The sequence below is a fragment of the Mus pahari genome, chromosome 6 (genome assembly GCF_900095145.1).
Source record: "Mus pahari chromosome 6, PAHARI_EIJ_v1.1, whole genome shotgun sequence".
NCBI lineage: Eukaryota > Metazoa > Chordata > Mammalia > Rodentia > Muridae > Mus > Mus pahari.
The window spans coordinates 12,950,878-12,966,900 of record NC_034595.1 but is presented as its reverse complement, the minus strand read 5'-3'; the positions used below and the strand labels follow the sequence as shown (position 1 = coordinate 12,966,900).

Sequence of the window (16,023 nt, the reverse complement as noted above, 5' to 3'; positions counted from 1 at the left end):
CCTTTCCATCCTGTGAACTGCTTAGCTCTCAGTTTCTTCTCTGTTTTGATTCTTTGGAGTGCTTATTCTAAAGCTCACTGCTTTTTTCTGTTAGATGCTCATAAGTTGCTCATTGAGTGAATCATCTTTCCTACCAAATTGCTTCCCAGTTTCCCTCACTCTTATCCCTATAGTACCACATCCTGCCTTACTCACAGAAGGCTTTAGAAGTCCTTTAAATTGGTTGGTAAAGAAGGTACCAATATATTTGACATTGCCTGTGAATTTTTCCTCACTTAAAAAAAAAAGGGGGGGGGGCTGGTGAGATGGCTCAGTGGGTAAGAGCACCCGACTGCTCTTCCAAAGGTCCTGAGTTCAAATCCCAGTGACCACATGGTGGTTCATAACCATCCGTAACGAGATCTGACTCCCTCTTCTGGAGTGTCTGAAGACAGCTACAGTGTACTTACATATAATAAATAAATAAATAAAGCTTTAAAAAAAAGATTTCTTTATTTCTTTATTTCATGTCTGTGAGTACACTGTAGCTGTCTTCAGACACACCAGAAGAGGAAAACACATTCCATTACAGATGGTTGTGAGTCACCATGTGGTTGCTGGGAATTGAACCCAGGACCTCTGGAAGAACAGTCAGTGCTCTTAACCACTGAGCCATCTCTCCAGCCCTTTCCTCACTTTCTTGATGCTTTTTTTTATTTATTTTTTTTTTTTTTTGGTTTTTCGAGACAGGGTTTCTCTGTGTAGTCCTGGCTGTCCTGGAACTCACTTTGTAGACCAAGCTGGCCTCGAACTCAGAAATTCGCCTGCCTCTGCCTCCCGAGGACTGGGATTAAAGGCGTGCACCACCACTGCCCGGAGATGCTATTTTTTATTGTTGTTTGTTTGTTTGTTTTCAAGACTGGGTTTCTCTCTGTAGCTCTGGCTGTCCTGGGACTCACTCTGCAGACCAGGCTGTCCTCAAACTCACAGAGATCCCCCTGCCTCAGCCTCCCAAGTGCTGGAATTAAAGGCATATGCCACCACCACTTTTTTTTCTTGATGCTATTCTTACTTCCAAGTTTGCCAGACTCTTTCTGTGTCATTGTTACCTCATGAGAACAAACACACCCTGGCTCTTAACTCCTCCTCTGTCAACAAACAGCACCAGCAAGGCATTCACCCCTTTTTCAACTACAAGGTAAAGGTTGTGATCTGTGCTTTAACGCTGTCACTCGGAAGGTTAATAAGATCTGTGAGGCACTTTATGCTCAGTGCTATTTATACATCATTTTAAAGCTTCATCCAAAGCTTGACAGTTTTTTAGATAAATTACTTATTTGGAAGTTTTCTAAGGTTGTTTTTAGATTGCTGCTTATATATAGTTTTGTGATTCAATTGAAATACAGGGAGAATAGCAGAAGACCCCAACCTGTTTTTAGTTATCATGTAAATATTTTAGATAGCTTTATTTTTATCTGAATATACAATATGATAATTAATTTATGATATAAAATATAATACTTTCAGAATTTTAAGTTTCATAGTTTTATATCATTAGGTAATTGTATCCTTTAAGTAGAATCTCAATAAGTTGACCAAATGAGAGAAATTGAAAATGCAGAAGAAACGATTTGAACTACCTTAAGTTATTCAGGCCGATAGTTTCTGCACAGGGAAGAGCTCAGCGACCTTTGAGAATCCCCCTTGGTTTGACGTTTGCTGGACCAGGCATCATATAGTTGTACTCCAGGCTATGATTTATTATAGTCTGAGGTAAACAACCCATAGTGCAAAATTAACAGGAGAGGAAGCTCACTGGACAAAGCCCGGATGGAGGAAGCCTCCGAGAGTCTTTTCCTAGTTTACTCAGAGTGCTTAATTTTCTCAGCAACAAGTTGTGACAGCACTTACAAACCTTTGTCCAGCCAGGAAGCTTAATAGAGACACATGACCAGGGTTAAGGGCTTAACACAAGTTGGAGTTTGCAATGCTCAGAAGTGTTCAACCGAATTCATATTATTTGTATAGGCAGCTTGGGCAAAGTAAGTTACTCTGTCAACCTATTTTATTACTCTGTGGAAAATCTTTGCCTGGGTGTAGTGTGACACCGTTCATGAGGAGATGCAAACATGTCTACTTCTCCTAGGTAGGGAGCCAATGACAAAGTAAGGATACCACCACAGCCCAACCTGGTGGATCAGTTTATTAGGTTATTTACAGGAGTGTGGGTGAACGGTTAACTGTAGGAGCAGAAATAATTCAATGAATCTACATCACCCAAAGCCCACCCCAGTGTGGGAGATGGCTCGCCAAAGCTGCACAGCTTTGTAACTCACTGTAACCTGTAACTCACTGCACAGCTCACAGGCGGCTTGACAGGTTGCAGAGTGTCTTTTCCAGGCAGCCCACTTGGAAGAGGCTCAGACCACCCAAGCTGCCTGGAAGAGGCTAATCAGCCAAGCTGTCTGAAAAAAGCTGAGACCAGCTGAGCTGCCTGAAGAGGCTCAGACCAACCAACCCGACTGGAGAAAACATGCTCCAACCATACTGAGCTGTCTGCAGCCTGTGCAGTGAGCTGCAGGGTTCCAGCTTTTCTGAGCTGTTAGCCATGATGGGGTGGACTTTGGTGACTCAATGTCTTTGAGTCATTTCTGCTCCTGTATGTAACCCCTCACCCATAGTCCTGTATGTAGCCACAATAAAGCACGTGGTTCACTGCGTTGGAGTCTAGTGGCCTCCTCACTTTGGTCTGTCACCGACTCCCTATTTGGGATGGATAGACATTTGCTCACAGCTCCCAGGAATATTTTTAGGCAACACAAGGGAGGAAGCTTACACATGAGAGTACTTGCCTTGCAGTTCTTAGTGATAAGCTGGCAATCTCCTCACTGCTGCTTAGAATACACACAGGGAGTGGGTAGAACCACGCTCTCACAGGTCAACAGTCGCCTTGGCTCTGGTTGGTAACTATTGAAGGGGAAAGGTGCTCATAGTGGTATCATGTTCTTTGACCCTGAGATGGAGTACTCTATGTGTCTAACTTTAGTTCATTCCTGGAGATAAGAATGAGATGGATCGGATTTCTCTCCTCACCCCTAATCTCCCTTCACACACAGCCTCACATCCCTAGGTTTAATAGCATGGTTAAAGACAGGAAGTGGAAATATCTTTTCCAGAGAGAGTAGAGTAAGTGCAAAGAGAGGTGGGTATGCTTGCAGTGAGATATCCAATGAATAAACATATAATAATAAAATTCTTCTTAGATACCATCTTACAGAAAAGACACTTCTTCACCTCGCACAGATTTACGCAGCTTTGGTTTCCTCGGGCCTGAAATCTGAAGAGCTGGATGTAAAGGTATCACTTTCCTATACATTTATATGTTTGATTCATAAACTAAAGTTACACTTCACACAGTTATCCAGTGAAAAGAAATATTAAACAGACACAGTTCCTTAAGAGCCAATACAGAGCAGGGTCAAATTATGAAATATATTTACCTTTGGGGTTGTTTTAAAAGTGTTTATGTGTGTTTGTTTATATACACACATAAATACACACAAAGCAAATAAATAAGTGACAGAAACTTTAAGCCTGGTATGGTATATGCATCTGTGGTCTCAGCACTCAGGAGGCTAAGGCAGAAAGACGGTGATTTCAAAGCCAACCAAGGAGCTCTATAGTGAGACTGTCTCAAAACCAAAACAATAGTGATGTTCTTAGTTAAGCCATAGTTAGAACTTAAAAACAAAAACAAAAACAAAACAAAAAACAAACAAACAAACAAAAAAAAACCAGTCAGCCGGGCAGTGGTGGCACATGCCTTTAATCCCAGCACTTGGGAGGCAGAGGCAGACGGATTTCTGAGTTCGAGGCCAGCCTGGTCTACAGAGTGAATTCCAGGACAGTCAAGGCTATACAGAGAAACCCTGTCTCAAAAAAAAAAAAAGAAAAAAAAGTCAGGATATAAAGAAAAATAAATGTCCTTTAACCAAGACAAGCTATTTATGAAAGCTATACCAAGTTTTTATTGGCTACAGATACAAGTCCCTAGACATTCTGGTAGGGTCGTGTGCCCTGGTGAGCTCCTTGTCTGGCCTTTTCTTAGTGCCGCACTCTAAAGGTAGGCATTTGTCTGAGTTCAGGGCTCACTACATTTCTATTACCATTTCCATTTCCTTCATTTAAGCACTCAGATATCCTCACAGCCTTGCTGTAGTTTATGAGTACAGTTCTTGAAATCCTTCTGACATTTAAGGTCTGCACCTGGATTCTGTCAGCCAGTTGGAAATCTCCACATGTTGCATGGCACAGCCCTCCTTGTATGGTTGTGGTATCTCTTGAGTCTTCCACACCCACCTCTGCTTCTCTACATTCAGGCATCCATCACTCATGCAGATTTTTAAAATGCCTTCCTAAATGGTCACCTTTTCTACCTTCTTATTCCATCATATGTGGACATCAATTCCGTTGCTAAGATGCAGCCGTAGGAATGCATCCCCTAGACAGTAGGTTCTGAGTGTGAGAAGCTTGTCTGTTTACTCCTATATCCTGGGCACTTCTCCATCCCAGCACAAGCCTTCCCAGGTAGAAGGCTATCGATAAGTACGCACAGGTAAATTCTCTTGCTCACATACCTTCCATGTCTTCCTGCTTCACTCAGAATAGAGTCAAATTTAGGTGGATTCAAAATTTAGTCCCAAGTAATCATTTGCTCCATAAACCCCCACCCAGTCATACTCAGCCAGTGAAGAGGTGTCATCTGGCCTTTCTTCCCCAGGAATCCTGCTGCCTGTCTCTTAGAGCTAGGTTTCCAACACTGCCTCAGTGAGGAAATCTGCCCCAGTCATATCCTCCATAATTTCACGGCCCTCTCCCATTACTCCTTAGACCTTTATTGGGGTGTGATGTGTTTGTTGCTGGTGTTTTCTTTTGTTCTGCTTTTGTTTTTGAGACAGTGTTATTGTGTAGTATAGTCCTGGCTGGCCTTGAACTCAAAGGTCCACCTACTGACCAAGTCAGCTCAGTCAGTCAACTGGGTCTCAAGGGAGGGAGGGAGGATTGACAAGAAAAAGTCAATTAGACAACACTATAACATGACTGAGTGCTGAGGCTGAAGCTGGTTTATTTTTTTTCCAGTCTGCTTTTATATCATTCTAGGTACATACAAAGAATATAGTCAGTCCTATTCAAAAAAACAAACAAAACAAAAACAAAGTAGTTAAGGAACAAACAAAGCATAGAGGGAAGGTCCTGTGATTACTGTATTCAGGGTCTTAACAAGGCCCATCAAGGGCTGGAGAGATGGCTCCAGCACTTAATATTGCTTTCTCAGAGGTCCTGAGTTCAGTTCCCAGCAACCCACATGGTGGCTCACAACCATCTGTAATAGGATCCGAAGCCCTCTTCTGGTGTGTCTGATGACAGCTACAGTGTACTCATGTACATAAAATAAATAAAGAAATCTTTTTAAAAAATTTAGTCGTTAAAAAAAAAAAAACCAAGATCCATCAAGATACAAAGAACACATTTGTCAGCTGTATTCATCTTGAGCCTACTTCCAAGTCCTAGCCCAGAGTCAAGTTCCTGCCAAATTCTTAGAAGGCGGCCCCCAATGCTCTCCACAACCTACTTCTCAAGTGCTGGGATTAAAAGTATGCACACCTTTGAAAGGTAGGAACTAAGTTCTTTGTAAGACTGTGGCATCTTGTGCAGTGCTTCATACAAAGAAAATATATTTAACAAGCATCTACTAAATAGAGTTAAGTCAAATCATAACCTGTTAAGGATATCAAGTAAGATCTTTTTGAAAATTTCAATCTCATGATGGATACTACACACAAAAGTACAATTCACAGAAAAGTTATCATTATAATAAATAAATGAGGATTCAAATAAAATTAAATAAATACATATAATTAAATAAATATTCAAACTAGGATAGTCTGCTTGGTTAGCCTTCTCCCAGCATGTGGTAAATAATTATATGTATGGCACTGTGTTCAGATACAGGAACACAATACAGAGAAGGAAGTTGTCACCCAAAGAAAGAACTTGAGGGTAAAATGGGAGTACTACGCAGGCCATCCATTCCAAACATCTGGGTGGGTAACTTCTGCCCAGAGAAGAACTACTCCAAAGGCTCTTCAGGTTCATCCTGAGAGTAGTCCAGTTTGTTTGTTCATTTGTTTTTTATAAACTTTAAGATGTGATCATGGCCAGTTTATTATTACTTTGTTTGTATGTCATTAACATGCTTAGGCATCTCACTGTTCTGACTTGATGTCATTATTAAAATAAGTTTGAGAGAGGGGGTGTGGAGCTCTAACTTTAACACTTCCCCAAAACCTGTTCCCTAGATCATTAGGAATGTGGCTAGTAAAGAGCCTTTGTTCTCTTAGGGCAGCTGAGGGTCTTCTGTTCCTCCACCTGACAGCTAGCTAGGCAATTATCTCAGTTGCCCCAGCCAGGCACCCATCTTCCTATGTTTGAGACTGAAAGGAAAATTATACAGATTTAAAGTTTGAGAATGTAAAACTAAGAGAGTAAGGTTTAAAATTCAAAGGCAAGGTCCAGACTTTACGGAGCCCACCCGGCCGCTAAGACTAACAAGACCATAAAGATAAGGGAAAGGAGTGCCAGAGCCAGCCGGGGCTGTCAGGGTTAGCTCATAAACCATCTGGCAAGAAGGCATCTCCCCCGGCTCACTCAGGGTCACACAGACTCTGATACGCCCCCGGCCTCTGGAATTCCGCCGCTCCGGCTGGCGCGCATACTATCTTGCTGCATTGTATGTTCAAATGAGCCAATCACTTGTGGCTGCACCAACTCTCCCTGTCCCCCCCAACCCTAACCCCATAAAAACCCCTTACTTCTGAGGGTCTGGGTCGACTTCTCTGTCTCCTGCGTGAGATACGAGTCCACCCAGAGCTCTGCCATTAAAGTACCTCGTGTGNTTACATCAAGACGGTTTCTCTGTCGTGTTTCTGCGGGATTCCCAGACTCCTGTGACCTGAGGACCCGAGGGAGTTCCTCACGAGGGGGTCCTACAGGGGGATGCAGCTTAGTGGGGTGGGTAGAGTGCTTGCCCAGTGTGCACAAGGCCATGGGCTCAGCCTCCAGTACCACAGGAAACAGCAGTGCATGCGGATAATGTTGCACTTGGGAGGTGGGAGCAGGAGAATCAGAAGTTCAAGGTTACCTTTGGCTACATATGGAGTTCAAGGATAGCTTGGACTACATGAGACCCTGACTCAAAACCAAAACCAACCAGGGGCTCCTAAGTCCATATGAATTATGTATGTGTTAGAATGTCTTGTCACTTTATTTAGTTACCATGGCTTTTGTCTTTTAGAGAACATCAGTATAAATTATTAGCACCTTTTTGTTCCCAGGCATCTTAGCCATAAAAGAAGTACCAGAAAGTCTAAGGACTTTCTCTAAAATAAAAGAAGGTGCTGTTGGTGTTATCTAAACGTTATTCTTGTTTTCATTTGTTAATTTTTTGTGTGTGTGGTACTGATAATCAAATTCAAACCTTGTGTGTGTGGTAGGCAAGCAAGCATAAAGTACTTATATTCTTAACTCTCTAATTTTAAAAAAGCTCTCTGAACTCCCTTTGTAGATGATACATAAATATATTCATATACAACTTCAGAAATAGGCTTCTTGAACCTATTCTGCATAGACTGCAGAATTCTTATTCTGACCTTATTCCTATTCTGCAGTACTCATATCCCATCATAAAATTTTGCCTGTTAAAATAAAGTTCTATTTAATTGAAGCTGTTATATCACCCTGGGAGCATCTGAACCTAATAATGCTTAAACAGGATGTTTCTATACACTGTGTATGTGTTTTCTATAAACTTAGGAAAGTTCTCTTTTACAATATATGCACTCCAAAAACTAGTATCTACGGACAATTTTGTGTTTAATATTCTGAAAGAAACTAGCTGATATTTATTTTGTGAAAATTGTGCCCTTTTATTGTGTATAAGACTCAAACTTAAAGTGCCAGACACGAGGCTCTTCACCTAAGCTGTATCTCCAGTCCTTGTGCTGTCTCTTGAATCATCATTATAGCATGAGATTTTTATTTTATTTCCCGCTTAGGCTCTGGCTCTGTTGCTAGGCTACTATGGGGATAACAGATGCAGGTACTGCGTTTTAGTTGGTTATAAGCTGATATGTGCATGCTGGGACCGTGCCTGGTCCTCCGCAAGAACAAGTGATCCAAGCAGCTGAGTCGGTCATCCCTCCAACACGCGCTCTCTCTCTCTCTTTCTCTCTCTCTCATACAAACACACACACATATACATACACATACACATACACACACAATTTTGGCAAGAGTATCTTAGAATTAAATAAGCTAAGTAAGCTAAGGTTAAATGAAAAGTTACCAACTAAAATGAACACTCAAAATCAAAATATTTTAAATTTTATTTTAGTCACTAGTTTTTGAGAATTGTATACAAGCAAAGAATGTATTTAGATCATATTCATCCCAGTTCTTCCCACTAAGTTCTTAGATCCCCTCCTCACCCTTCCAACTTCATGTCCTCTTTTTTTGTTGTTGTTGTTGTTGTTTGTTTGTTGTTTTAATTTATTTTTATAGCTCCCTAAGTCTTATTTGTGCTGCTCATATTCATGGGATCATGGTTGACCTAGTGGGGACTATAGTCTTATAGAAAACTGATTCCCCCTTCCTGAGAAGCATCAGTTATCAATAGCTCCTGTCTTAGTTAGGGTTTTATTGCTATGAAGAGACACCGTGATCAAGGCAACCATTTAATTGGGGCCGGGTTACAGGTTCAGAGGTTCAGTCCATTATCATAGCAGGAAGCATAGCAGCATACGGGCAGACATGGTGCTGGAGAAGCCAAGAGTTCTACATCTTTATCTGAAGTCAGCCAGGTTCGGGGTGGGGGTGGGGCAGTTACATCTTGCTTCCTAATAGTCTCCTGCAATCTAACATATGGAAATTATTTTTTAGCTTATAATTGCCCCTGGAGTAGAAGAGACTGCTTTAATAATTCGACAAATTGCAGACCACAATTTAATGATGTCGACGAGAGATCCCCATGAATGGTTGGATAAATCCTGGGTGGAAGTTTCACCTTCTAAGGTTACTTTTTCTAAATGTATAATTTAAACATTTGTGAAACAAACAGATATGAATACCTGAATCCCTTACTGATAGCTTATTTTTCCACACTCCCCAAATTGAGTTATAAAGCCAATGACAAACGTTTTAATCTGTAGACTAAAGTAGGTCACTCTCAGAAGACCCCTGACTGAGGAGAAGCCACACTGTTTTCTAGGAGGAAATGAACCTACTTGATTTTCCCTGTATTAACCCACTGGTGGCCCAGCTCATGTTACACAGGGCACCTTCACTGCACTGGCTCCTGAGAGCAACTACTGCTGAGCTCCAGGAACTCCTGCCCGAGGTTCCAGGCAAAGTACTGAAGGTGGGTGAGTGCCACAGGCTCCTGTGGCTCCCTCTTTCCATTCCAGCTTCCTATTTGTACCACATGCATTTCTGAAGGATGTTCTCTGCCTTTGTTTTGGATCTCACACAAGAAAGAAATAATTTACTTAAACTTTCATACAGAATTGTCATTAGCTGCCAAGTACAATATATGTTTTAAAGCCACATAGATAATTCAGCACAGTTTAGCACATTTTAAGGCATTTTGAAATATCATTGTGTTCATAAATATTCAATTAACACATTTATATTTCCCCTTCCAAGAACTTCTACTGGAGCTGGAGAGATAGCTTAGTGGTTAAGAGCACCAACTGCTCTTCCAGAGATCTTGAGTTCAATTCCCAGCAAGAACATGGTGGTTCACAAGCATCTGTAATGAGATCCGATGCCCTCTTCTGGTGTGTCTGAAGAGAGTGAAAGTACACTCACAAACATAAAATAAATACTTCTTAAAAAAAAAACAACAGCAAACTTCTATCCTAGTACGGAAGAGAGCTTTAGGGTTATTGGTGGTACTTTAAGATTCTTAGCAAGGAATAGTACTCATGTATAATTTGAATAACCTAAATAAAATTCATTGTATTTGTTGTGAAACTAAAACTCTAAAAAGTATAAAATTCCACTGCAAGCTGCTAAAAAAAAAATAGATGCAAATTACGATGTTCTCTTTTAATGGCATTTAATTATTTCTTACATTAGTACTTGGCTCAGTGTAGTCTCTATGGATTTAGCTAGGTATCATCTTTGCTTTCTAGGCCTATTACATTATTATTTTTTTTAATTTTCCAGCATTTTTGTAGCATCACTTCCTTGTTCAAGATTAGTTCTCCTTCCATGACAAAGTCTTCGCAGATTTCATCACTTCAGGAAGATATGAATCAAACTGATCTCTTTACTTCTCAGAGTTCAGCTCCTATTATTCAAGAACAGGAAGAATATTATCCCTATGAAGACTCAGAAGAGACCATGCTGAAAGACACAGGCTCTTCTCCCGTGGAGCTAAGAGAAACTCCATGCATGCTGCCATCTGCAGCGCCACACAGTCAGAGGGGCTGCTGGGAGGGCCTCAGCTGTGACGCTGGCACAGTGCAGAGTAACCCTTTCCTAATGAACGCAGAATCAAAGAAAATCGCCTGGCCCTCCTTTCCCAACTGGACTGATTCAGAGTCAGATGTCTTTTCTCTGGGCCGAACACAAGTAAGTTGTGTACCCATAATGCCACTAACTGATTCTCAGAGAAGAGGCACTCATGATTTTGTAAATTGTCTCGAAGCAAAAGGACCCAGAAACAAGCAAGTGTCCACCCCTGTCTTTTTACCAGAGAACTCCCAATCCCACCCTCACTGGGACTTTAAGAAAAACAGTTGTAGAAAACAGATTTACTCATTCAATCCAAGCTGTGGAACAGAACAGATTACCTACAACAAATGGTACTCTCAAAAAGGTGACCTCTTCAGTAATCAGCCTGAGTGTCTGCGGGAGGAGTTGGAAGAGGCCACATACAGAGATGCAGATGCTGGGACTAAGGAGACTTTTGGGGGAGAACTGCCAGCTGTTCCAAGTTGGGATTCACTCTGTGCTTCTGATTCTAATGTAAATCAAAGAGGATTCAAGGGCCTTAATTTCTGCCAAAGAGCCGGAAACTACTTAGGACAGAAAAGGCTCCCTGTATCTTCATCTAATTGGGGAGATTACAAAACACCAACAGGTAACATTAATAGTTGATACAACTACTTCCAGTTATGATTTTTAAGAGCTAAAGCTAGGGGCTGGAGAGATGGCACAGTGGTTAATAGTTCTTGCAGAGGGCCCAATTGGTCCCTAGCACCCACTTTGGGCAGCTCACACACTTGTGACTCCAGCTCCTGGATCTGACACCTCTGACCTCCTTGGACATACCCACATGCAGACTCAAACACATATATATAACTACAAATAATAAAACTATTAAAAAATGATAGCTTGGGCTGGTGAGATGGCTCAGTGAGTAAGAGCACCCGACTGCTCTTCCAAAGGTCCAGAGTTCAAATCCCAGCAACCACATGGTGGCTCATAACCATCCGTAACAAGATTGATGCCCTCTTCTGGAGTGTCTGAAGACAGCTACAGTGTACTTACATATAATAAATAAATAAATAAATAAATAAATAAATAAATAAATAAATGATATTAGGGCTGGTGATGGCTCAGTCACTGTGGTGCTTACTGTGCAAGCCTAAGGACCTAAGTCTGCTTCCCATGTGCAAAAGCCTGGCATTGTGGCCAAGGCTCGTAATCCCAGCACTTGGGAGGCAGAAACAGGTGGGGCCCTGGGGCTCGATGTCATCCAGCCCAGCTGATTTGGTAAGCTCTAGGCCAGTAAGAGATTCTGTCTTAAAAAATCAAATCAGATCAGGATTGATGGTACCTGAGGAGGAACAGCACCTGAGTTTGTCCTCTAGCCTTCACACGCATAAACACACTCCCCCCCCCTCTCTCTCTCTCTCTCACACACACACACACACACACACACACACACTCGTAAACCTTTTCTATGAGCTGCTTACCTTTATTGGGTAAGAACCCCTATTATCTTCTCTTTGATGGATGTTTTTGACTTGACTGAATGTTTATTATCATATAGCCTTTTAAAAAGGACAATTTTGTTTTCTCATTTCTACTCATTATGTCTTTATTTCTATATAATTTTTTATCGCATTGACCTGAACATCTAGAACAAAATGTTAAGATCTCATAAGGCATATGAATGTAGTGTTGTCATGAAAGGCAGTGGGAGAAGAGAAATTTAAGTTTCAGACCTTCTCTTCTCATAGTCTCCTTCCTAAGATCAGAAAAGGGCCCAGAAAAAAAAATAACATTCCATATTTTATTAAAGGAGGGCCTCCAAATCCTGTTTCCACCCTCCCCTCGTCCCTGCCTGCCCTCACCCCCTCCTAATGGCCCTGTCTGTTGTCCCCTGACTTCCTTCTGCTTTCCCGTTTCTGTCCAGTAGACGTCCTTCTGCATTCATGTCACAGGTGTCATTTTATACCTGCCCCAGGAAGGCCTCCCAGTCCCTTTCATAGTTTGATGACCTATAGTAACCCCATACATACATATACAAATTATAATCCATAGTAACCCCATACATACATACACAAATTACAATCCACAGTAACCCCATATACACACATACAAATTATAATCCATAGTAACCCCATACATACATATACAAATTACAATCCACAGTAACCCCATGTACACACATACAAATTATAATCCATAGTAACCCCCCCAATATACAAATTACAATCCATAGTAACCCCATATACACATATACAAATTATAATCCATAGTAACCCCATACATACATATACAAATTATAATCCATAGTAACCCCCCCACAATATACAAATTACAATCCATAGTAACCCCATATACACATATACAAATTATAATCCATAGTAACCCCATACACACATAAACAAATTACAATCCAAGTACCCAGTGAAAGAAAAATTTTCATGTCTATCTTTCATTGCCTGGCTGTTCACTTAAAGTACTTTCAGTTCTATCCATTGTTCTGCAAATGTTACTTCCCTTTTTTAAGCTGAATAAAACCCTGTTGTTTATATGTACAAGGATGTTGTTAGTTTGGATCCTGATGTTTAGCTCTGATTTTTATAACAAGAGTCATGATGGTGTTGCTTGTATTTTATTATGTAGCTGTTTTCTAAATGACCCATATCAAACCTTGGACTCTAGAACAATTACCCATGTGAACTCTATAGACTTTTGAACATGGACCGCTTCTCTATATAATTCTCCCATTTTCTCAATGAGAAAATTCCAGGAAGTTTCTAATTCTGACATTTAAGCTTTTGAACATATAGGTGGGATACTCAAATATCTATGTACAGTTTAATTCATTTAGTTTTGATTCTACATGTGTATGTGTGTGGCATGTGTGCATGTGTGTGTGAATGTTCATGTGTGGGTGCACATTTACCGATGCATGTGCATGTGTATCTGCATGTGTGTGGAAGCTGCTGTCTGGAGCTATGCACATGTGTGTGCACACACATGTATACACATAGACACATGCACACACAATTCACATGCATAAACTAATTAAAATTTTTAAATAAAGATGGTGGAGCAGAAGCTAAACAGCTAATACATGTAAACATACTGAACACACTAGGAACAGTTTCGGTAGTATGCAGAGCCAAGGAACAAAGCATGTGTGAGTTCAAAGTCAGTCAGACCGCACTGAACTTATTCTAGTCTGTGAAGATTGTGGGAAACCTTCAGGGATTAGGAAGCCTGTCTGAGTTGTTTATTTGCAATGGTTTTATTTAAACATACTAGGGCCAGGAGAGACTTCAGAGATCATAGAACCTTATAGAAGAGGAAAAATGGAGTCAGGGGATAATGAATGACTCACACAGTCTATGTGTGCACTGATCTTAAACCACCATTGGGGACAGGTGCACTCATGTTAAAACAATTTTTTTCGTGTCTACTTATCCCAATAAAATGGTTTTCTTTTCTCCTTTTGACAGACTTATTGTACTCACAAGTACCACAACCCAAGAAACGACGTCTAATGTATGAGAAAGTCCCTGGAAGAGTGGATGGGCAAACCCGGCTGAGGTTTTTATGAAAAACAGAAAGGACAGTGCCACCTGCCAGATTCTACTTCCTTATGACAATCCAGTAACAAAAGTATTTAGGCTTGACTCTACAACAAAGAAAATGCTGTTGTTTTTACATTTCCTTGGTGTTTATATCTAAGTCTGCTTGTCTGACTTATCAATTAACATAATAAGCATAAAACCTCCCAAAAGTATTCAGATTCCTGTTTATTTCGCAGGGCTCTTGTCTTTTTAAAGACCTGTCTTTTCACTTATGTGTATGCATGTGGAGTGTGTGCACTTGAGTAGAGATGCCCTGGGAGGCCAGAGGATCCCAAATTCCTATCAAAGTCTTTTTTTTTTTTTTTAAGATTTAATTTTTTATTATTAAATTGTGTATCTACCTGTTGGAATGTACATATTGAGTGCAGTGTCTGTGGAATCCAAAAGAAGGCACCTGAGCCCCCGGAGCCTTAGTTACTGGTGTTTGTGGGCTGTGGGAGCTATGTGCGAGGAACCACAGTGTAGTCCTCTGCCAGAGCAGCAAGCACTCCAACCACTGAGCAGTCTTTGAGCTCCCCACCCCCTCACAGTCTGACAATTTGAGTCAAGCAGTGAGGAGCACCCCACAAGGGCAGAACTGAAGCCAAAGGAGCTCTGCACAGCTTCCCCAGATCAATCAGAAAGAGTAAGAAGAAATGCTTGCAACCTAGACTGTGGGAGGAGTTCACATTCTGTTGTCTGTTTGTTTTGAGACAGAGTCTCACTCTGTAGACCTGAAACTTACTCTGTAGACCAGGCTGGCCTCAAATTCACAGAGAGCCTCTGCTTCCCAACTGCTGAAACTAAAAGTGCGGGCCCTCGCTACCACCACCACTACCCAGCAAGAGTTCCCATTCTTAATATACAAAACACTCTTTCAAACTGGAGGGAAAAAGGAAACCTTTTAATAGAATAAGTCAAATATGTAAACAGATATTCTCACAAGACAAACTTGTAAATATTTAGGATAAGCAACTTCATTGTTTGTTACACAGAGGCTTGTCTACTAAATAAATCACTGTTTTTCACCTATCATATTGACAAAAGGTTGAAAATTCAGATTCCTAGGGTCAGCATGTCAGAGAAGAGTATTTCCCTGTATTGTCTGTACATCCTTTTAGACCCCACTCCAGGCAACAGCTAACAAAATGTAAGATGACTAGGTAGTTTGACACTAAGAATTTATCTTAAATAAATATTAACTATAACATGAAACCTATTTTAAGTACAGCTTGTGTGTAATAGGTAAAATTTATAGACACTTGCTACCAGGACAAACTAAACATTTAGAGTATACCATGAAATTTTATGAAGAAATAAGTGTGCTCTGACCATAGTGAAAATGGACAATTCCAATTTGCTCAAAATGATTTAGTCCATATGGGGATATCTGAGCAAGCGTGAGGTCCACACTTTCTGATGCACGGGCATCCGTTGGAGTGGAGCTAGGAAGTAGCTCAGAGGTGGTGACTGCCCACACAGAGCTCTGGGTGGTTCCCAGATCATAACCTGGGCCTGCCAAAGTCAAATGTTGTGATCCTTGGCTACATAGCTAGGTTAAACAGATGATAGAAACATCAAAAGGACACCTGCATCATGATTAATACAGAATCCCATTTACTGATATCCGAATGATGCTTGGAATTAGGGAGGCCCCGCTGATGGCTTCATTTTCTCCACTTTTGTATTTGTGGTGACCATGCAGGGCTAGGTCAGAGAGCACTGGGGCTGGGAACTCAAGTTTGGTTTTCATGTCATGCTTACATTTACATTTGGAGATAGTAACAGAATTCAGGCATTCCACCCAGTCCCACCTTCTGCACTCACATGCACCGGCAAACAGAAATCCATGGGGCCCTAAGACAACACCAAACACAAACTACTGTTGTCA

At 41.0% G+C, this 16,023-nt stretch overlaps 1 protein-coding gene across 1 annotated transcript in view; it reads left to right on the top strand.

Annotated features, from left to right (window-relative positions):
- Nucleotides 1-14,119, top strand: part of Shoc1 (shortage in chiasmata 1) — a 76,056-nt gene extending 61,937 nt beyond the window's left edge. Inside the window, exons 22-26 of the mRNA XM_029539820.1 lie at nucleotides 3,243-3,336; nucleotides 8,977-9,108; nucleotides 9,305-9,454; nucleotides 10,264-11,182; nucleotides 14,019-14,119. Coding sequence (XP_029395680.1) covers nucleotides 3,243-3,336; nucleotides 8,977-9,108; nucleotides 9,305-9,454; nucleotides 10,264-11,182; nucleotides 14,019-14,119 — 1,396 coding nt within the window. The remainder of the gene's footprint in view (nucleotides 1-3,242; nucleotides 3,337-8,976; nucleotides 9,109-9,304; nucleotides 9,455-10,263; nucleotides 11,183-14,018) is intronic.
- The last annotated feature ends 1,904 nt before the right edge of the window (nucleotides 14,120-16,023 follow it).